The sequence below is a fragment of the Prionailurus viverrinus genome, chromosome C1 (assembly GCF_022837055.1).
Source record: "Prionailurus viverrinus isolate Anna chromosome C1, UM_Priviv_1.0, whole genome shotgun sequence".
Classification (NCBI taxonomy): Eukaryota; Metazoa; Chordata; class Mammalia; order Carnivora; family Felidae; genus Prionailurus; species Prionailurus viverrinus.
Genome location: NC_062568.1, coordinates 134,543,680 through 134,567,259, shown reverse-complemented (window position 1 = coordinate 134,567,259; position 23,580 = coordinate 134,543,680). Strand labels below are relative to the sequence as shown.

Here is a 23,580-nt window from a genome sequence, read left to right as displayed (position 1 = left end):
TAGGTGTAGGAGAGAATGAGACTGAACAAAACTTCATACATTTCTTTTCACATGGGTGACTACAAGCACATATTTCTTTCCTATCATTTAAAAAGGTCGAGGAAAACACCTTCTCATCATTTGTAATATTCTTCACTGCATATGGTAACTAAAATTCTCATGGTAACTGGAACCAAATCTAACCATAGTTTTCATATCCATATTTCACTTTTTCTTCCCTTAATGAACAAGACGTCAGAATTTCAGTATGTTGCATGGGGTCTGAGGTCAGATTTGGTGCCTGAGCCCTACCAGTCCCTCCTTTGTAATCCTTGTTGTAACCATAAGAAAAGCCCATGGGAGGGAAAGTACCACTCATCGCACAGCTGGGGACACTGAAGGACTTCTCAGCTAAGTTGTGAGGGAATATTTATATTCCCATCATCCCCTACTTTTAGTAGAGAAAGTGAGGCTCAGAATAGCCCCAACTCCAGTTTCCCGTCTTCCCTGGAAGAGAGGAGGTAGACCTGTACCCTAACAGGGCAAGAGTGACTGCACGTTTTCAGACTTGTTAATACAGCAACTCTCTTCACTTATAAAGATAGAGCCCAGTATCTTGGGTTCACTTCAATCCTTTTTCCTCCGGAGGGGTGAGTAGGAAGGAGGCAGGTAGGGAGAATTTCCTAAATACTATGTGTTGAGCCCCAAAGAGAACATTATAAGGTGCTAGCTAACATGTTAGGGAAGTATCTTGAACCATCCAGATCTACTCAGCTACTAGCTGAATACCAGAGTGACCTCATCTTAATACCATGTGGAGCCCAAATCACCCAGGCACGCCTTGACCCACCAAATCATGATTTATAAAAACACAGTGGTTGTTTGGAGTCACTGAGCTTTGGGGGGTAATTTATTACACAGTGATAACTGGAACATACACTATGCACCACCCATCACCTGTAGCTAAAATAATTTTGCCTTCCTCACTGTTGATGTATTTACTAATCACGTTTTTTCCACGTCAGGAACTCTCCACTGTTATCTAACTTCACATCTCCTAGCTCGTTTTGAGGTTTCATTTCTTTGATACAACACTGATCTGCTAGGATAGTTAATAACAGGTCATGCTATTAACTCTGCTTCTTGGAAGCTATTAATTGGAAGCATTCCTTCTTCACTTTTAAAACTAGAAACCTTTCTTCCTCATTTTAGCTTATGTAATAATGAGAAGACCTGCATCTTACATTTTAATTGGTCAGATGCTTGGGGAACAGCTATTTAGAATGCATTTTTTGTTTCAGTCCTTACTGAAAACTTCTAATAAAATGTCCTAGGTTGTTACTCTGAACGGTAGTTGTCTGTAATGGAGAAACTGAATGGAAAAAGTACCTATACATACCTCAGAAATGGTATTAACATTTTTTTTTTCATTTGTTTTCTTGTAACTTACTGTTTCTAAAAGTGGGAATCCCATAAATTTATCCCAGTTACTCAAGTTTTTATTAAACTTTTCTATATAGCTCTCAACCCCCCCCCCCCCGCCTTTTCTTTTTAAAACTGCCATGGATCCTTGACAGCCAAGTATGGCCTCTCATCAGACATCCTTGTTATGGGGACCCATGAGACAGTTTCTCAGGTCTTAATAATAAGGAATAAATGTTTCTCTAAAGCAGTTTTTATATCAATACTGCACGTAGGACTGATTTTTGTTAGACATTAGGAAGCTCAGGCCCCACCTTTACCAACTGTTACACTTGGTTTTACAGAACTGTTTACTGACTTCACCCTGGCTTCATCTGATTTCTACCATCCTCCTTTTCTGTTCCCTCATTTCCTCACTTAAGCCTGTGCAACAAGGTAGGGCGTTTTAGAAATCTTTCAAGGTCTTACAATGTGTTGATGTCCCTTTTATCAGCACACTCTACCATACTGGCACTTTGTATGTTTTATAATGCTTTTCAGCTGAGGAGTCAAGCCACTTTCTCAGTCATTAAGCCTTAGTTCAGGTGAACCAAATTCAGGGACACAAGCCAAAATCACCAAAACCTACTTCTCTATAGAACTGCTTTGCTTAAAAACAAAGGACAAATACATCCATTATTCAAATATACAGATATTTGTAGAAGGTTATTTGTAGATTTCCTTCTGACCTTTACTATAATTATACTTAGATATCTTTCTTTAGTTTTGAAGGTTTAAAATAAATTTAAGATCATATTTGAGATGAAACTATAACATATAAATGTTAATAGAGATACCTTTAAATGATTTTTAGTTGAATTGTTTATTCCACTGAATAAGTTTTGTTAATTGTTAAAAACTCTTCTTTTTGTTCCAAGTTATTTAAGTGGCTCCACAAAAATACATATAATGAAGTAATATTAAAAATGAATCCATGGGGACAGAACAAAAGAGAGCATGTTAAAATGTAACTAAAAGTAAACCCTCAGAACACCTCTATGGTGGCTTACGGACTGACTGAGCTGGACTCGGCACTTAGGCTCAATTCTCTTTCCTCACCACTGCCTCCTAACCTAGAGAGCTCGAATGCTTTTTTTGTGTGGCAAAGATCAGAGGTCACTAATCTTGTTTTCCTTGTAATATGCACTGGACATCACAAATATTTGTAATAGCTGCAGTTTTCAAATACCAAATATTCAACCCATCATGGCATTCATGAGTCAGAAACCATAACGAAAATCATACAGTAGATAAGAAGTTGATATACACCATGACCCTGAGAAAAGCTGGGTAAGTCCTCAACCCTCTGTGCACAGAGACATCATACTGAATGATTATAACAATTTTGAGTCTTCTTACAGCATAGTAGCATGCATGAGTTGAAGTAATGTTCTGAGAACAGCGACTCCTTCTGGAAGAATCTGTGAAGGGTAATCTAACTTACTTCTTGTTTTGATTATTCAATGCTCTCATAGTGGGGTCCTTATTTTACCCAGTGGGAGGCAAAACTTAATATTCTTGGAATAAAAATTTTTCTGTAAAAGAGAACAGATGCAGATACTTGCCTAACTCCACCTATGAATGCCACTGTCAGTTCTAATACTAGGTTGGTTATGATCCCAAGCAATAAACACAAAATACGAGATTTTATATTTACTGAAATCCCAAGGAAGCAGTTTGCTGGAAAAATAGAGGTTCCATAAATGATGACATTAAAGGGAAGAACCCACAAAGAAGCATTATAAGAAATGGCCAACACGCCTTGGGTACCACAGGTAGGTTAGTCAGGATGCATACTTCTGCCATTGGAGAAGGAGATAAACCCAACCACTTTAAAATTATTCCTGGCCAAATTAAAATTATACTGATTTAATCCTAGTTCACCTGAAACACAACACTCAATCTAGATAAAATTAATCTTTCCTCCCGTTTTAGTTGCTAGGGAAAGAAAACAGTTCTCCTGTGTCTTCTACCTTTAACCCAAACTTTCTCAGAAGTCTTTGTTACCTTTTTAAGACTTTTTTATAATTTCATGTAGCTTTTCAGTCATACTGCTCCAAAAATACTTTGGTTCCAACTATGACTTTTATACTTGAAACAACTGTAGCTTCACCAATTTTCTGGAGCTAAACTTGGAAATGGGCATTTCCTGTCTACACACACACACACACACACACACACACACACACACACACACCCCTACATGTGAATCATGGTATTGTTTAGCTTTATTATAGAATTTTAAAGTTTTTTGTATATGTTAACAAACTTTATACTTTCTAAATGTTTTTTAATTCAATTTTCTTTAAATAACTAAGTGTCGAAAACTTTACAAAAATGTTAATCATCTTAAAATGGTTGATGTTTTCCTTTTTCTCCCTCAAAGGGTCTAAGGATGGGTGGGTCTTTTGTTTTTTTAAAAAAAATTTTTTTTTCAACGTTTATTTTTATTTTTGGGACAGAGAGAGACAGAGCATGAACGGGCAAGGGGCAGAGAGAGGGAGACACAGAATCGGAAACAGGCTCCAGGCTCTGAGCCATCAGCCCAGAGCCCGACGCGGGGCTCGAACTCACGGACCGCGAGATCGTGACCTGGCTGAAGTCAGATGCTTAACCGACTGCGCCACCCAGGCGCCCCTGGGTGGGTCTTTTGTAGACACGCTTGTTTTTATCCTAAGGGGTATGTGATTGATTCTCCCTCAAGTCAACTTCTTTCAGACAGGGCCAGTCTATATTAATTTGTGTGATGGTGTTCTCAAAAACATCTTGAGTAAACAAAGAGATGTAAAATACGTGGCTTGCTCGGTGAATCTCAATTGCGAAATTTCTTCTTCTTTCGAAACTTCTTTCCTGCTGCATTTGCTGCTTTTTCAGCCATGATCTCTGAGTACTTCCTTCGGTTATATCTAAAAAGAAAACCAAACCTTTAAGTTCTAAAGTATCACATTAGAAGTTAAGGTAATGGTGGTTGTATAACTTCTAACCCTCAAAACATTTTTTGCATTATCACTGTTTAATCACATTTGTACTAAGTTGTACACATTTGGAGCTGGGAGACTGGGCAGTGAACAAGACAGCCACATTCCCTACCTTCATAGAGCCTGCAGTCCATTGAGGAAAAAATGGCAACTGTAAGGGAGGGCTCTTGAAAACTTTGAGCCACTGGACACCCATGCACTATGTCCAGTTATCAGATGGTATCAAATGCTTTAAACATTTTTTGTAGGATGAAAATGTAAAAATAGACTAATGCAGAAGCAGGTATGAGGCTCTATCTATCTTTAAGCCAGACATTAAAGAGATCTGCACTAAATTATTTTTGTTTTGTTCATGAAAATATTTGTTTTTGTTAATGTGTAATGGGATATTATTTTAAAAGGAATTAATAAATATTTTTGAAGTTTCTTAATTTTAATTGCCATTATGGCAAATATTAATAAAATGTAGTACACAAAAGTTCAAAAGAAGGGCTTATCAGTACAGTTAATTAGGAAAAAGTAAAAATTCTCTAACCTGTAAAATTAGCCAGAAAGTTCTAGACCACTTTCACTGTTACATAAATCTGTTATTACTAAAGCTGAGGATTAGCTAATACTCTCTTTAAAACAGAAGCTATTTAACAGTTTTAAGAAAGGCAGAGGGGAGGGGCACCTGGGTGACTCAGTTGGATGTGTGACTCTTGCTTTTGGATCAGGTCATGATCTCATGGTTCATGAGTTGGGAGTTGGAGCCCCGTGTCCGGCTCTGTGCTGACAGAGTGGAGCCTGCTTGGGATTCTCGGTCTCCCTCTCTCTCTCTGCCCCTCCCCTGTGCACAGGCTCTCTCAAAAATAAACATTTAAAAAATAAAACAGAAGCTATTGAAGCCCATTACAATAGTACAGCTCACTCAATCCCACAAGAAGTCAGCACCACAATTTACACACATTCTAACAAATGTAAGATTACATTAAAAATGAAACAAAATCAAATGTGTTCAAACTTCAGTGACATTAAAGTAATATAGACTGCTATACACATGGGATGCTACATATGAATCCAATGATGACCCCAAATCTAAAACCGTAATAGATACACAAAAAATAAAGAGAAAGGAATCCAAGCATAATATTAAAGAAAGCCATCAAACCGTAAGGGAAGAGAGCAAGAGAAGAAAGATCAGAGAAAAACTATAAAAACAACCAGAAAACAATTAAAATGGAAATAATTACAACCTATCAGCAATTACTTTAAATGTAAATGGCCTCAATGTTCCAATCAAAAGACACAGGGTGAATGACTGAATAAAAAAGGAAGACTCCTCTATATACTTCCTACAAGAGACTCACTTCAGCCTGAAAGTGAAGGAATGGAAAGAGATATTCCGTGCAAATGAAGTGGGATGGGGGGTGGGGGGGACAGGGTAGCAATACTTGTATCAGATGAAATACACTAAAAATAAAGGCTGTTGCAAGAGACACAGAATGGCATTATATAATAAAGGGATCCAATAACAGGATATAACTATTGTAATTTCTATGCATTCAATATAGAAGCCCCTAAATAGATAAAGCAAAAACTAACAGACATAAAGGGAGAAACTGACAGTAATACAATAATTGTAGGGAACTTTAACACCCCATTTACACCAACAGATAGATCATCCAGACAGAAAATCAAGGAGAAAACAATGGCTTTAAACAACACGCTGGATCAGATGGACCTAACAGAACAGTCCATCCCAGGAACAACAGAATACACATTCTTTTCTTTTTTCTTAATACATTATTTATTGATATGCTTTTCTTTATTTACTTTTTAATGTTCACTTATTTTTAAGAGAGAGAGAGAGAGAGAGAGAGAGAGAGAGAGAGAGAGAGAGAGAGAGAGAGCATGAGTGGGGGAGGGGCAGAAAGCGAGGGAGACACAGAATCAGAAGCAGGCTCCAGGCTCTGAGCTGTTAGCTCAGAGACCGATGTGGGGCTTGAACTCACAGACCATGAGATCATGACCTAGGCTGAAATCGGACACTCAACTGACTAAGCCACCTAGATGCCCCATGAATACACATTCTTTTCAAGTGGAACAGTGAACATTCTCCAGGATAGGTCACGTGCTAGCTCATAAAACAAGTCTCAATAAATTTAAGACTGAAATCTTACCAAGCATCTTTTCTAAAGATAATGATGTGAAACAAAATGAATTATAAGAAAACAAACATGGAAGCTAAACAACATGCTACTAAACAACCAATGGGTCAATGAAGAAATCAAAGAGGAAAAAAATACATGAAGACAAATAAAAAATGAAAATGGTCAAAAATCTTTGGGACACAGCAAAAGCAGTTATGAGGCAACTTTATTGTGATAAAGGCCTACCTCAAGAAAGAAATACTTCAAACAATGTAACCTTACACCTATAGGAACTAGGAAAGAACAAATGAAGACCAAAGTTAGTAGGATGGAAATAAAGATCAGAATGGAAATAAATGAAACAGAGACTAAAAAAACAAAAAAGCCAGACTCGTCAAGAAAAGAGAACTCAAAATCAGAAATGAAGGAGAATTAATAGATACCACAGAAATACAAAGAATTATAAGAGAATACTAAAATTAAAAAAGTATATGCCAACAAATTGTGGACAACCAAAAAAAAAAAGATAAACTGCTAGAAACATAAAATCTTCCATAACTGAATCAGAAATAGGAAATTTGAACAGACCTATTACTAGTAACAAAACTGAAACAGTACTCCAGACTCTCAACAAAGTTCAAGATCAGATGGATTCACAGCTGAATACTATCAAACATTTAAAGAACAGTTAACATCTATTCTTCTCAAACTATTGCAAAAAATAGAAAAGGAAGGAAAAACTTCCAAATTCAATCTGTAAGGCATATTCCTGATACTGAAGCCAGACAAAGACACCACAAAAACAAAAAAAACCCCAAAACACTACAGGTCAATATGCCTCACGAACAGAGATGTAAAAATCCTCAACAAAATATTAGCAAACCAAATCCAACAATGTTAAAAAAAATCATTTACCACCATCAAATGGGATTTAATCCTCAGATTCAAGGGCAGTACAATATTTGCAAATCAATGTGGTGCATTAGTAGGAAAAAGGATAAAAACCACACGATCATCTCAGTAGGTGACCAAATACAACATCCATTTATGATTTAAAAACTCTCAACAAAGTGGGTTTAGAGGAAACCTACCTCAACAAAAGAAAGGCCATATATGAAAAACTCACAACTAACATCATACTCAATGGAGAAAAACTTTAAGAGCTTTCCTTCTAAGATTAGGAACAAAACAAGGATGTCCACTCTCACTAGTTTTATTCAATATAGTACCAGAAGTCCTAGCTGCAGCAATTACAGAAAAGAAATACAAGGTATCCAAATTGGTAAGGAAAAAGTAAAACTGTCACTACTTAGATGACCTGACATACATATAGAAAACCCTAGACACTAACAAAACACTAACAAAGTGTTTAACCCTAGACACTAACAAAACACTAACAAAGACACTAACAAAAAATAATCAGAATAAATTCAGTAAAGCTGTAGAATACAAAATTAATATGGAAGTTGCATTTCTGAACGCAAATAATGAAGTAGCAAAAAGAGAAGAAAACAATCCCATTTACAATTGTACCAGAAAGAAAATACCTAGGATTAAATGTAACCAAGGAGATTGAAACAACCTATATGCTGAAAGCTTTAAGACACTGATGAAAAGAACTGAAGACAACACAAATGGAAAGATGTATCACACTCATGTACTGGAAGAATTAATATTTGTAAAATGTCCATAGCACCCAACATAATATGCAGAATCAGTACAATCCCTGTTAAAATACCAACAGCATTTCTTGAAGAGCTAGAACAAATAAACCTACAATTTGTATGGAACCACAAAAGACATCAAATAGCCAAGGCTATCTTTAGAAAGAAGAACAAAGCTGGAGGTATCATAATCCCAGATTTCAAGATACACTACAAAGCTATAGTAATCAAAACAGTAAGATACTGACACAAAAACAGACACAGAGATCAATGGAAGAGAATAGGGAACCCAGAAAATAAACACACACTTACACGGTCAGTTAATCTAGGACAAAGGAGGCAAGAATATACAATGGAGAAAAAATCTTTTTAATAATTGGGAAACCTGGACAGCTACATGCAAAAGAATGAAACTAGTCCACTTTGTTATTCCATACACAAAAATAAACTCAAAATGGATTAAAGAACTAAATATGAGACCTAAAACCATAAAACTCCTAGAAGAAAACATAGACAGTAATACCTTAGGACATAAGTCTTAGCAACATATTTATGGATAGGTCTTCTCAGGCAAGGGAAAACAAAAGCAAGAATAAACAAGTGGGACTACACCCAAATAAAAAACTTTTGCAAAGCAAAGGAAACCAACAAAACAAAAAGAGACAACCTACTGAATGGAAGATTTATGTGGAAATGGTATCTGATAAGGAGTTAGTATTCAAAATATGTAACTTCCACAATTCAGACCAAAAAAACCAATCTATTAAAAAATGGGCAAAGGGACCATAACATTTTCCCAAAGAAGACATACAGAAGGGCAATACACATGAAAAGATGCTCAATGTCACTAATTACCAGGCAAAATCAAATCAAAACCACAGTGAGACATCATATCACACCAGTCAGATTGGCTAGTATCAAAAATACAAGAAGCAACAAATGTTGGCAAGGATTTGGAGAAAAGGGAACCTTCGTGCACTGTTGGTAGAAATAGAAATTGGTGCAACCCCTGTTGAGAACACCATGGAGGTACCTCAAAACATTTAAAATAGAAATACCACATGACTCAGTAATTCCACTAGCGGGTATTTACCCAAATAAAACCTCAAACTTGGAAAGATATATGTACCCCTATATTTATTGCAACATTATTTACAATAGCCAAGATATGGAAGCAACCCAAGTGTTCCAAGGACAGATGATGAATAAAGATGGTGTTAGACACAGACACACAGACACATAATGGAATATTATTGAGCTACATAAAAGAATGAAATCTTGCCATTCATGACAACATGGATAGACCTAGAGGATACTATGCTGAATGAAATAAGTCAAAGAGAAAGACGAACACTGTAGGATTTCACTTACATGTTCAATCTAACAAACAAAAAACAGACTCTCAAATACGAGTCAGAATGGCTATTATCAAAAAGAAGTAACAAGTGTTGGTGAGGATATAGAGAAAAGGGAACCCTTGGGCTTGGTTGGTGGGATGTAATTTGGTGCAACCACTATGGAAAACAGTATGGGGGTTCCTCAGAGAGAGGCAGATAATAAACTGATGGTTGCCAAAGGGAGGCTGGTGGGGGAATGGGTGAAGTAGGTAAAGAGGATAAAGAGGCACAGACTTCCAGTTGTAAAATAAGTCATGGAGATGAAAAGCACAGCAGAGAATATAGTCAAAATTACAAAAATGTTGTATGGTGAGATGATAACTACACTTACAGTGATGAGCATTTTGTAATGTACAGAATTGTCAAATCACTACGTTGTACACCTGAAACTAATAAAACACTATATCAACTATATCTCTATATCAACTATATCAACTATATCTCAACAAAACCAAAAACCACATACAACGCTGAAAATCACATTTCCTTCTGTATATCACACTTACTTCTTCTGTTCCAAGACATTCCTACTAATGGAACATATGACACATTAAAAATGTTAAGTTCCCTATCCTAAAGTATTCAGAGGCCAGAAACCTCTTAAGGAGAATGTTGTAGAAAGAATTAAAACATTCCATGGGCTAGTAGAGTGTTTCACATAGTGTGATACATAAATTTAGGTGATAGACAATATTCACTTAAAGCAATGTATTTATCTTCAGGTACATTACAAAAATTATAAGCCAACTAACCCATTTATAGTAGGCAATATAAAGTTTCCTTTTATTTTTTTCTTAAAAAATTTTAAGTTTATTTATTCTGAGAGAGAGAGAGAGCGCGTGCGCACGTGAGCGAGTGCATGCCAGCAGGGGAGGGGCAGAAAGAAAATCCTAAGCAGGTGCCAGTGTCAGCGCAGAGCCTGATGTGGGGCTTTCATGAACTGTGAGATCATGACCTGAGCCGAAGTCAAGAGCTGGATGCTTAACCGACTGTGCACCCAGGGGCCCCTAAAGTTTCCCTTTAAAATAAAAGCAGGCAACATACAGATGATGCAAACATGAAAATGGTACTCAGTGACTGAAGTATGGGAACAATGAACTGTAAGACTACCTCTAACCTGCAATTTTATGAGTTTCATTCTACGAAATTTCTAGTTTACTGCCATCTTCCTCATGCTATTACTTTTTAGTGAAAGCACTATCAACACTGCTGTGATTTCTGAGATTGCTAGCATCGAGATTACAAAATACAGGACAATTTTTAACCAGAACATATGGATCACACTTAGTAAGCAAAGAATCAGCTTGCACCACACCTCTGTGGGGATGGAGAGAAAACGACAGGCTTGAGATAGAATAGGAGAGACAGTCTGAATGTGGGATTAAAGGAAGTGCTAACCGATGGATGGTGATGCTGTTCAGTCATGAGGTACAGAGCACTGGGAAAGGATTAGACTGTATTGCAAGGGTGGGGTCAGGAAAGACCAAGTTAGCCCTTAGAGGTGTTTGTGAGATATCCACTGGATGCTCCTGAGGCAGCAGATGGCTATGTGGGTATGGACTCAAGAGAGATCCGGACTACACATAATACATTTGGAAGCCAGCAGTATATAAATTATAACTGACGCCCTATGGGGGATGAAACTCCCAAGGAGAGAGTAGTGAGAAAAGAGCATTGCTTATTTCTAAAATTTTTACCATTACCAGACTAATTAGGTTATGTAACACTTGGGTTAAATTTGTTTTCCATGCTGACAAAGTTTTTAAAACCCTTTGACAGACCTTTTCACTTTTGCTATTAAACCAATCTGGAAGTTCAACAAGGGTTTCTGTATGAGGTGTGCTTTTAAATCTCCTAGAATACACACATAGATGCTTTAAGGACATTTAAACATACTCCCAATTGCTCCCATCTTAAAAAAATCCTCCAACTCCACTTCCACTTCACAAACTTCAAAGAATTGTCTTCACGTCTCCCAACTCTCTCCAATCCAGTTTCCTCCCCATCACTCCCCTAAAACTCCTGGCAAGAATGCTGTGACCCCCACGTAAATCCAAAGGAAGTTTTTAGTTCTTATTTGATCTCTCCGCAGCATTTATTCCTGTTAACCATTCCCTCCAGTTTATATCTGCTTGTAACACTCTCTTGCCTGACTGCTATGACACTATGCCATCCTGGTTGTCTTAATGTCCGTTGGCCATTCTTTCCCAGTCTCCTTCACAGGTTCAGTCTCCTCTAGCCAGTCAAATATTTACGAGCTTCCATGTAAAGCAGTAGTTCTAAACTGGGAACTGCTTATGCCCCACAGGGGACATCTGAAAATGTCAGTAGTCATTTCTGTCACATTTTGGGAATGGAGTGCTACTGACTTATAGTGGGCAGACACCAGGGATGCTGTTAAACATTCTACAATGCACAGGACAGTTCCCCCTAATAAACAGTTATCTCATCCAAAATGTAAATAGTGCTGCCATGCTAAAGCATTTAAAAATTACCTGAAATTTAAAAGTTTATGTATGTTCGAAAGGAAAGCATATACAATTCAAAATGAAACATAAATTCCTTTACCTTCTGAACTCAGAATCAGCCAGCAGTTCTTCCACAATAGTTCTCTTCCTTTGTTTTTTGGGAATTCGGGAATGGTAGAAGTCAGCTGGATTGTCAACAATGGTTCCAATCTATGAGCAAATGATTGAAACAAGTCATGTAATACTTGAATGCTAAGTTGCCTTCATATTTCAGGGTAGCTCTAACAAACTGTATTTATAGAAAGGAAAGGAAAACCCAATTTAAATTGAACTGATATTAAAGTTAGTTTTGCCATTTTTTTAAAGCAAAAAGAAGCCACTTATTCAATTGGCATTGGGTCCTACTAATGACATTTCAATAGAATTTATAGTAAAGTCAAAAGTCCTTTTATGTAATTTAGTGCTAGGCAGTACAGCAAACTCTTGATGAACAGTGTAACTAGAAAAGTGGGACAGAGAATTTAAATTCTTTTACGTTTTAGTTTCTCAATATAACTGACACATAAATTCTACTACACACTTATTTGATCTCATACGTTATCATAAATGCTACCTTCTTAGTAACCACTCTGTTCATACATTCAACCAAATAAAACTTACAGTGTCTACTATGTGCCAAATACTGTGCTAAGTGTTTGGGAAACAAAGACAACATCTGGCTCCTGCCAGCAAAGAGCCCAGTCTTAAGGAAAATCCATAGACAAGTAACTAAAAGATTAAAGCATAACATATTATGCTGAACAAAACACTGCAGATGCCATGAAAAGATAAGTGACCACTTCCACCTAATGGAAGTCAGCGTTTCACAAGGATGACATTTTAGCTTAGATTCGTATGGGCAAAATTTCACCAAGCAAACATAGCAGAGCTAAGTACATCATGCAAAGTCGGAATGCCAAGACCAGTTTGTGTATATTATGAAAAGACAGTGGCTGAGTGTGTTGGAGCTTAAGAGGGCTATGTGACAAAACAAGGGCTAGTTAGCCAGTTGGAGTGCAGACTATATAGACTCTACCCTCTGTGTCATAAAGAAACATCGAAGGTATCATTGCATGATACCTGTGATATCACTGAGCAGAGGTGTATCATGAGCAGACTGCCTTTTTTTTTTTTTTTTTTTTTTTTTTTGTAAAGAATAGATGACTGGCTACAATGTAAAGGATAGACTATAAGGGAGAGCAGACCTGGAGGAGAAGGACTACTATAGTAATTCAGATGACTGACAAGTAAGGTAATCAACAAGAACAGAATAAAGTTGACAGCTACCAGAGGGTGAATCAACTGGATTTTCATCTGCAAACACTTTGAAAACCAACTTTTAACTTATTTTCAGCATTTGCCTGGAGATGACCCTCTACCTGGAGAAGTAGAGTTTGGTGCAAATGATTCCCTATGTCCTCCTCCATCCTGTAAGGATTCTTGCTGTTAGGCTAATATTATTTATACACGATACACCCAACTTAGAGGTTCCGTAACTTTTAGAGGTATGACCTGGCAACTTAGTTACCATTTGCAATACCTTCTCTCTATAGAGAACGCCATTACAAGTTGGTGGCCAACTGGGTTCCGGCCATTATTACACAGCCTAAGCAGATGTGTGTCATAAATATTCATCTGTGTTAAGAGTAAACAGAAAGAACACTATAGTGCTCTCCAAACTAAAATCCACAGAACATCACTACCACCATTGTTGTTTCATACCTGGAAATACTTGGGGAAGCCATCCCTATCATTTTTCTTGTAAAACCTTTTTGGGTCCATGCTAGCTCTCATCTTCAGTGCTTTGAGATCATTTTTAAGTTCATCTGTCAATTCTGGAGCTTTCATACCAAACCAGCCATCACCCGCTGATTTTTGTCGTTCTTTCTGAAATTCAGATTTCAAGAACAATTAAACCGAAAATTCTGACCTTAATAAGCAGTGTATAAACTATACCTCATTCCCTCCAAAATTATATATAGAGAATTTCATGAATTAAAAACAAGAGGTTACTTTACAGAATATATTAGTCCTCAGATTCACCTTTCATAAAAGAAATTGAATCACAAGTGTTTACTTTGGTAAATTAGGCACAGTATTATCAGTTTCATAAATGAGGGTTCCTTAAAATTTATTTTGTGTCTTAGTAAGAATTGCTGATTTGCCGGAGAATAACCCACACCTTTAATCTTTATTCTGTAATCTGGCCTACACAAGAGATAGTGTATAAAAACATTTTCACTTCTGGAGCTTGTATGTTAACATTAACATTTTTATTCAGTCACCCAGGTGTCTCAAAGTCACTTAGTCTGACCAGTCCAGAAATTTATGTTATTTCTAAAATTAAAAAAAAAAAAAAAAGGATTCTATTCTTTGAGAAACTCCCAGCAAGTTATTTACCTAATTTTATTTTTCATTCATACAACATTATGGAGTGTCTACCACATGCCCGTAATGCTCCACCTTAGTGCTGAGACATTACCAGGGGAACACCCTCAAATTTCCTTCAAGCTCCCTTGATAACTTTACCCTTATTAGTTGAAATGGCAGATGGAAACAATCCCCTATTTTTACAAAAGAAACTAGTTTGTTAGGGATGCCTGGGTGGCTTAGTCGGTTGAGCATCTGATTTTACCTCAGGTCATGATCTCACGGCTTGTGAGTTTGAGCCCTGTGTCGGGCCCTGCGCTGACAGCTCAGATACCTGCTTCAGATTCTGTCTCCATCTCTCTCTGCACCTCCCCTCTGTTCGTGCACTCTCTCTCTCTCTCTCTCTCTTTCTCTAATATAAACTTTAAAAAAAATAAAAAGTAAATAGTTTCCTACCGTCTCAGTGGGCAGACTACAGAGACCTGGGTTTTTTTTTACATTAAGTTCCCTACGACAGCTTACAACAGAGCTCTTAACTCTTTGTGAACAGTACCTATAAACCAAAGGTGTGGACAGTAACCTTATATGCTGGCTGTCTAAGGAAGGGGAAAAAATTTTCACCAAGTGAAAACCTATATAAAACGCGTTTATGAAACTGTATTTTATGGGCCCTTAAATTTTTGTGACAACTTTCTTTGCAAATACATTTTTTTTTAAGATTTTACTTTTCTTACATAATCTCTACACCCATCAGGGGGCTAGAACTCACAACCCTGAGATCAAGAGTCACGTGCTTTACAGACTGAGCCAGCCAGGTGCCCCCAAAATACATATCTTTAAGTTACACAACCATGGTGTATAAGCTGAATATATATAGTCAAACACACCTAAACATTCTAAATAATGAGAGCCACTATACTTACTCTGCGTTTTTTCTGAAGTTGATACTTTGATTCACTATATGGTGGGACACAGTAGTTTTTTTCAAAATCAGGAGTAATGATGGTTTTCTGCAAAAGCTGCAAAAATATTAAATTGGTTTTAAAAATATCAGAATATCATATAATCTTTTCCAACATCTTTTACCTTCTAAGCAAAACATCTCCCACACTGAAGACTACTCCAAATATATTAGCCCTCTTTATATACAACCATACTACTGCAAAGTTGTTTCAGTCCTTAAGTTTGTCTATTACAATAAAAATGCTTTAGAAGGCAAACTGAAGGATTATTTTAGGAAACTTCATCTTAAATTTCTTTTTCTAAACTAAATCAGCACACATCAGATTTACATTAATTTGTCTAACTTGTTTTCATGGATTTGCAACCAGCCACTTGCACCAAACTGGAAAATAAACTCAACAGGAAAAATGCCATAACAGCTCTTGAAATCTCTGAAAAAAACAAGCAAAAAACCCCTAGCCTTTAGTAAGTTCTTTTGATGTTGGTAAAACAGCTTCCTCTGATCTGAGGAGTTGGTATTAAGTACAGTGATATAAATCTGATTAAACAACACACACTTTTTTATATCAACGAAATCATCCTGTCTCGATAAATCTGCTTTGTACAATTCAACAACATATCTCAGACACTCTTTTAACATCAATTCACACATAGATCAACTTCATACTTTTTAATAGCTGTTACGCACTATAATTTTTCTTCCAATATTTAAGTGTCCATCAAACCTTTTCCCACTTAAACACTATAAACATCATCTCTACACACATATGATTATTTCTGTAAGATTCTAAGTTTTGACAGGTACTGCTAAATTGCCTTGTATTCAAGTAAGGTTAAATCCTACCAATGGTTAATCAGTGCCTTTTTCTTTACATTGCTACCAACACTAGGTATTTTTGTGTGTCGTTAGTGGTGCCTTATGGCTGTTTCCATTTGCTGTTGATCATCTTTTTGTGTATTTATTAGTTATATACAAGTCTTCTGTGGGAGATGCCTGTACTTTTGGGGGTTCTTTTTCAGAGGTTCTTCTGCATTTTTTGTTTGCATATGGTAAACAAATATTGTCATAATACTATTTATGTTACTAAAAAGTGCTTCAGGGTAATTAGTCCTCTCCCATAGTATAAGAACTAAAGACTGCTCCTGAGCCCTCAAAATAGTTCACAGAAATATTAATTTGGTCAATAATATTTGAAAGTAATCAATTCAGAAATCCTCAATTCAGGTTCAGGCGTAGGAGTTTCTGGATAGTAGAGTAGCAGTCTAGACTTTCCTTTCACTCAGAAATGAGAGCATGACATTTATTTAGCAGATTGTTAGGAGCTTGTTGTGTATCAAGTACTATAGTGTGAGTGAGTGTGTGTGTGTGTGTGTGTGTGTGTGTAGAGAGAGGTTGGGGGGTGGATGCCACTGACCAGTAGTGGGTAGAGGCCAGGGATGCCGCTACATATACTAAAGTGAACGAGGCACCTTCCTACAACAAAGAGTTACTAGCACAAAAGACCAGTATTGCTGAGGCTGAGGAATCCTGTTTTAGAAATATAAAGCTAAAAGACAGGAAACTAACAATTATATGATCAATAATGAGTCAACTCTATATTGGGTGTTGCAGAAGCACAGAGGTGGTAGAAAAGACTAGAGTTGGAGAATGTCTCCCAAAGGCAGTGGTCTATGAACTCTGCACTGGCTTTGGAAAGAGCAGGACATGTTCAGGGAACACAGCATGTGAACACAGCTGAAGGAACAGAGGCACCTTGTTTTGAAGAACCACTGAAGGACTTAAACAGGAGAATTTCATGGTTAGATTTGTGTTTGTGTGTTTTTTTAAGTAAACTCTACACCCAATATGGGGCTTGTACTCACAACATGGAGATCAAGAGTGGTATACCACATATACAACTTCCAACCGAGCCAGATTTGTATTTTTAAAAAGAGAAATCTAGCACAAGTATGGAGGGTGGCTCGAAGAAAAGAATAAAGAGACCACTGCAGTAGTCTAGATGAAAAAACAAAGCCCTGCACTAGTCAATGACAGTGGGGTGAAAAGGAGGGAACAGAGGACAAGGATGTAAGAAGCGGCATCCCTTAGGCTCAGCGATTGACTGCAAAAGGAAAAGAGATTTTGGCATCATTAACCAGCACAGAGAATACTGAAGAAGGAGCTGGTTCCAGCCAGAAAGAGAAGGAGGGCTATTAGTGAGGTTGAATGCCTGAGCAAATCTGAATAAACAGTCAACAGGCACAACAGGATTTAGACACAACAGGCACAACAGACCTGAAGGGACAGCAAGGCTAGAAAATACAGATTTGGGGAAGCCATGCACGGTTGTGATGAAAGATGAGGGTTTGGGTGAGGTTGCCTACCCTGCGTTTCCTTCTGCAATTATATGTATAATTTTAGGTCTACATGCAGGTATGTATTTTTCCTGGTGGGGGGAGTGGGCACCCAGTTTTCAGATTCTCAACAGCATCCAGCATCAGATTCAACAGAATCCTGTGCTGGATTCCTACTAGGAAATTCCTAGGAAAAGAGAAGAAAACACAACCCCTGGGATAACTGGTAGGTGCAAGAAGAGGAATGCTGATCCTGTATTGTTTTTCAAATGTCATCTTTTATAGCTAGGACTTTGAGGGGGGAAAAAAGGAGCACAGTAGGCTAATGTGGTTTTCCTGCAAGAAAATTAGTCTCTTATCAAGGACTAATAATTTCTAGAAGTGACTGCATAGTTCTGTGAAAACCAACAGGACACTCCGTGTAACTTACCGTGTCTTTCTTTTTCTCCTTGATCTGTGTTAGGGTTCTCTTGTTTGACTGTAGTTTGTCTGCATTGAAATTAATATACAAACCACCCAACTGCTTGATACTCATACCAGGGTCTATGTTGCTGCTTGTCAGCTTCAGACTGAAAGAGAAACAATCACTTAAAGATCAAGTAATCAAATAAAAATGGAAACAACGGAGACTGTATTTTTATTTTTATTGTTTTTTTAAAAGTTTTTTTGAGAGAGTGTGTGAGTGAGTAGGGGAGGGGGTTGCAGAGAGAGAGAATCCCAAGCAGGCTCTGTGCTGTCAGTACAGAACCCAACGTGGGGCTCGAACTCACAAACCGTGAGGATCAGGACCTGAGCTGAAGTCAGATGCTTAACCGACTGAGCCACTAGGTGCCCCGAAACTATATTTTTAAAATCACCTTTTTCTTTCTCTCCTTTACTGCCAATGACCTCTCCCCCTACAAAAAAAAAGAAAAATCTTACTTTTACAATGGATTCTGAAAAACTGAATACATGTCTTAAATCTAATACAACCATTTAGAAGAACATTCTAGGATGAATAATGAATGAAAAAAGTTTTTTTTTATTTCCTAGATTTTCTTAAAGATTAAGACCACATAATATGCCAATGTACTTCATAAAGGAATTTTATAAAGAAAAGAATTACAGAAAAGAAGAGATACATCTGGCAGTCTAGCTCAACTTCATACACAGGCAGTGAGTTAACAAATATACACCTGCCATCGCTAGTAACAATGAGAAAGGTTTTGAACTTCCAAGTTACCCAAACTTAAAACGTTTTCCTGGGTAACTAAGGGCATTTGGTAATGCTTCTAAATCAGTGAGTTTTAAACAGTAATGAGTATCTGTATTTCCCACTGAAGGTTTTTAAAAATATAGAAGTCATATTCCAGGATCTACCAAATTGGAATCTTCTACAGTTGGGTCTGGGTTCCTGCTATATTTATGTAATAAGAATTTCTACTTTTACATTACTGAAAGGTCCTGTTTATAAGCAAATACATTTGGACTTATAGTTACTTTCTTACCTAATTATTCATATAAACAGCAGTTGAAAGCTTTGATCAATCTCTACTGGAAAGTGAAATCACTACTGTAGTGGTTTGGCAGTGACTCTCAACCCTAAAGGTACATCAGAATTATCCTGGATGAGAGTTACTTTAAAAAATAATAAATATGCCTGCGGCTAGCCTCAGAGGTTTATTTCATTGGTTTAGAGTGAAGACTGGGCATCCATTAATGTATAGGCCCCTACCAAGGATGTCTGTATTTCCAGTGGATACATTGCCACCAGGGACCTGTGCCTAGAAAAACAAATTTAAAAGAGAAAACAAAAGAAACTAAAGAAATAGCCCCAAACATTGGTACTTTTCAATGGGTGACAGATTATAGGTGATTATTTTTCCTCCAGCTTTTCTCTATTTTTCAACTTGTCTATGATCTGCATGGAGGAAAAGAAAAAAAAGTTCCTTTCCTTTCATGTTGTTCTTAACTATCATGTAGGAAAATCTTTAATAGATTTCTAATAGGTCACTGGTGGGAGAAATAGGACTAACAAAGGCACACACAGAGACCAGGGAAATGGGGGATAAAAGAGCTCTTTCGTAAAGAACCTGAGGCAGGGGCTCCTGGGTGGCTCAGTCCGGTAAGTGGCTGACTTGTGCTCAGGTCATAATCTCACAGTCTGTGAGTTCGAGCCCCACATCTGGCTCCCTGCTGTTAGGGCAGAGCCTGCTTCAGATCCTTCCCCCCCCACCCCCTTCCCCGCTCATGCTCTCTCTCAAAAATAAACAAACATTAAAAGAAAGAAAAAGAACATGAGACAGTAATTTTCTCAATTCCCTTGATTTCTTTTATATTTTTATGGTAAATTAGCCACTTGAAGTATGTATCAAAAACCTACTTTTAAAAATAAAGGTAAAACTTACAGTTTAGACTTTGTGCTATTTAGTAAGTCATCTTCATCACTAAAGTCATCATCTTTATTTCTGTCAAGGTCTGATGGTTCTTCACTTTTTTCATCTTCTTCCCCCTCTTCTTCCTCAGTGGCAACCTCACTTGCCTTGTCTCCCTCATCCAGGTAAAAATGTTTATCAGTACTCAGTCCGGGAGTTGTGTCGATTACAAACAATGGGTTGTCACAAGACATATTTTCTGAGTCTCCATTTAATGACTCCTTTTGACCATTATTTTCAACAAAACACACAGTGTCCTCTTCGTTCTCACTGTTTTCAGACTGCTGGCTCTCATCACTGCTGAGCACTAATAAAACAGAATCACCTTTATCCAGAGATGTGTTGAGCTCAGACTTGAACAGTTTGGTTTCGCTCTCAAAATCTATACCCCTTTCGTCATTCATGTCTTCACGGATACCTTTGACCGTGCACTCTTCTTCATCACTACCACCACCAAATTCTGTCAGGTCACTTGTTTTTTTGGTGTTCTTTCTCTCTTCATTCCATCTGTCCACTTCTACCACTGCAAATGTCTGAGCTAACGATTTCATTATAGCCTTACAGTTCAGATGTGAGGACTCTGATGTAGTTTTGTTATTTTGGGGGGTTGACTGCCTCTGAGAAACTAACTGCTGAATGTCAGTGTCCTGAGGTTCAGAAAGGCTCTCCAACTGAGAATTTTTCTCATTTCTTTCTTTCTCCTCCTCTACCATTCTTTTGGATTCTTCATCTAAATTCTTACAATTCTGTTTTGTTACTTCTTTGAGAGGTACAACACTGGCCTGTTTTTCCTCTCTTAGATTAGAATGTTGACGTTTTTGCACTGCTTTTTTTCCCCCTGAATTTCTGTGGAAGGAATCATCAAAGTCATTATAAGTTTCATTACTATAGAAATTTGGCTTATTTATCTGAGAAAGAGATCTTGCAAGTAAACAAGCTGTTTGTCTGGTATCTGAATCCTCTGAATTCGTTGGCAAATTTATAATCTGCTTTTCAGTTTCTGGTACAACGTTAGTATATTTCTCCTCAGTTTGTGACTGTAATTTCTTCTGCATACTTCTTGTTGTTCTCATAGTTGTAACTTCAGAAAATGAAGAAATGTCTGAGTATGATGATTCAGCATCAGAAATAATTTCTGCATATAATTCTTGGTTTGGCTCACTTCGGGATTTAGCCTTACTTCTTCTAGTTCTTGTAGTTATTAATGTGGGCGGCACAATTCTAGAAATACCTGAGACATGTGATTCAGCTTCAGAGTCATCGTCTTCTTCAGCATGAGATTGATTTATTGGAGTTATTTTCAGCCTTTTCCTAACACTAGACACCGGGGTGCATGCAACCAAGATCTGCCGTCTCCTAGTTACTCTTAAGATGGGATCCTGGAGCTCAGACACAGAAGAACAATCTGACTCTACCTCAGAGGTCTCTCCATCAGTATATGGCTTGTTTATCTCTGGTAATGAGACTGTAGTTCCACTCTTCCTCTTTCTGCTTTTAGGAGTTCTAGGGACTGGACTTTGTTTCCTAGTGGTTTGTGATTCAGCAGTAGTTGGGTCAACAGGTGGAGATTCTTTCCTGCTTTTTGGATGTGCCTGAATTCTTTTAGCAGAATTCTGAAAGTCAGAACAAATACACTGTCATTTAGGTAGGGCTGGAATTAGGGCAAAGCGAGTGAAATACTCCTCTCAGGAGCAAATTTTAAGAGGGCACTAAAAAACTCCAGTGAGATTAATACAAAGACAACCACCACCACCCACGATTAAAGAAAAAAAAAAATCAACTTAAATACTGGATCTGCCCCTGCATTTGCAGGACCCTTCCTCATAACAACGAGTACCCATGATTTTAGAAAGTAAAAATAAAAAAACACATTGGATCTGACTCTACATTTGGAGGACCCTGCCTCAGTCTTCTTCCCAAGACCTAGATCTAACTTTAGGGAACAAAACAAGTAATTGAAAATTTTCTGCACTGAGTTATCAAATGCCAAATATGCTTGGTGGACCTGCATTCCGACACACACACACAGGAGAAGAGAGAAGAAGGGTAATACTAACTCTGAGCACAGATGTGTTTAGGAACACACACACACACACACACACCAGTGGAATCAGTCGCGTCCCTTACCTTCACGTACCTAAAGGAATTAACGCTCCATTCCCTTGGCCGCACAATCAGACCAGGGGACCACTAGAGCCACTAACAGCCACCAGGCGGCGTCACGGAAGCTCTCCCCAACGCCGAAAGAAAGTGCTGAGGCCATTACCAGCTCCCCCACGTGAAAACGGTCACCTTCTTTTCACCCTCATCAGACTCGTATTTGGTTGCCGAAATTAATCCTCCTTCGTACAGTGCTAACAGGTTAAAAGGCCGCAGCCGTGCACCTGCATTACGGAGGTGTACTGCCCGAAGCAAGTTACCTGACCTCTCTGTTCCCTGCTGAGGACTGCCTTAAAAGATCACAGCGAGGACCGAAGAGGTAGCTACGGGCTTGGCAACGGGCCTGAAACAGGGCAGCGTGCGACTGGCTCGGGCCCTTCCCTCCGCTCGTCCTCACGCTGCTCCGCCGGGCCTGCGCGCCGCCCTACCACCCAAGCGCCGTTCTGCGAAGCGGCGGGCAGAAATGACGGCACGCTGCGACCCCTACCTTCTGCTGGGAGTTTTCAGCCAACGTGGCTTGGATCGTGGCCTGAGGCCGTCCGGACCTGGTTACCACCATCTTCCCGGCTCGCGGCCACTTCGGTTCCGGCGCCCCGGAAGTGCGTCAAAGAAGCGACTTGCTAGCCTTTCCCGCGAGGATTCCGGAACTAGCGAGACTCTCGTGCCAGTCTCCGGCCCACGGACCTAGGGATTCCCAAGGCCACGGCTTCTAGCGTTCGCTGCGGTGTTTGCTGTGGAGGACTGATCCACCGGCCTTCTGCAGGGAGTGACCTTCGTGGCGGCGGCGGAACCCGCAGTGACCGAGGGCCCCGTGCCAGTTTCACACAAAACTGGAAAATTGCATCTTCTTTCCAACTTCATCCATCCTCTTATTTGGCAGTTCTAAACGTCTTAATGTAGTCATGGGTGTGACCGAAGGAATCATTTGCATTGTTTATAATACCTTTTTTTTTTTCAACATCCTGCCCTTATTCGTACAGTTAAATATTAATAACATTGAAAGACTCTTTGAGGTAAAGATGTATTTGTTAAATGTCTCAGAAACTCGGAGACTAGTTAGGAAGCTGTGTGATCTAAAGGTGGGATGGTAACTAGTGATCGGAAATACGCAGAAAAGAAGAAATGTAAATTGTAAAGGAGAGCGATCATTTTGTTTTGTTTTGTTTTTGTTGCAGTGAAGGGAATGACCAGAATCAAAAGACGTTTCATTTTCTTTTAGGA

At 38.3% G+C, this 23,580-nt stretch overlaps 1 protein-coding gene across 1 annotated transcript; it reads right to left on the bottom strand.

The window, feature by feature from the left end:
- Window positions 1-3,959: 3,959 nt before the first annotated feature.
- On the bottom strand, window positions 3,960-23,580 carry DNTTIP2 (deoxynucleotidyltransferase terminal interacting protein 2). Its single transcript, XM_047870734.1, has 7 exons — window positions 22,847-23,580; window positions 20,173-21,812; window positions 18,216-18,354; window positions 15,412-15,507; window positions 13,841-14,005; window positions 12,180-12,289; window positions 3,960-4,346 (listed from the first exon to the last, which is right to left on the bottom strand). Exons 1-7 carry the CDS (start codon window positions 22,916-22,918, stop codon window positions 4,253-4,255), a joined length of 2,316 nt encoding a protein of 771 aa, XP_047726690.1. The 5' UTR covers window positions 22,919-23,580; the 3' UTR covers window positions 3,960-4,252.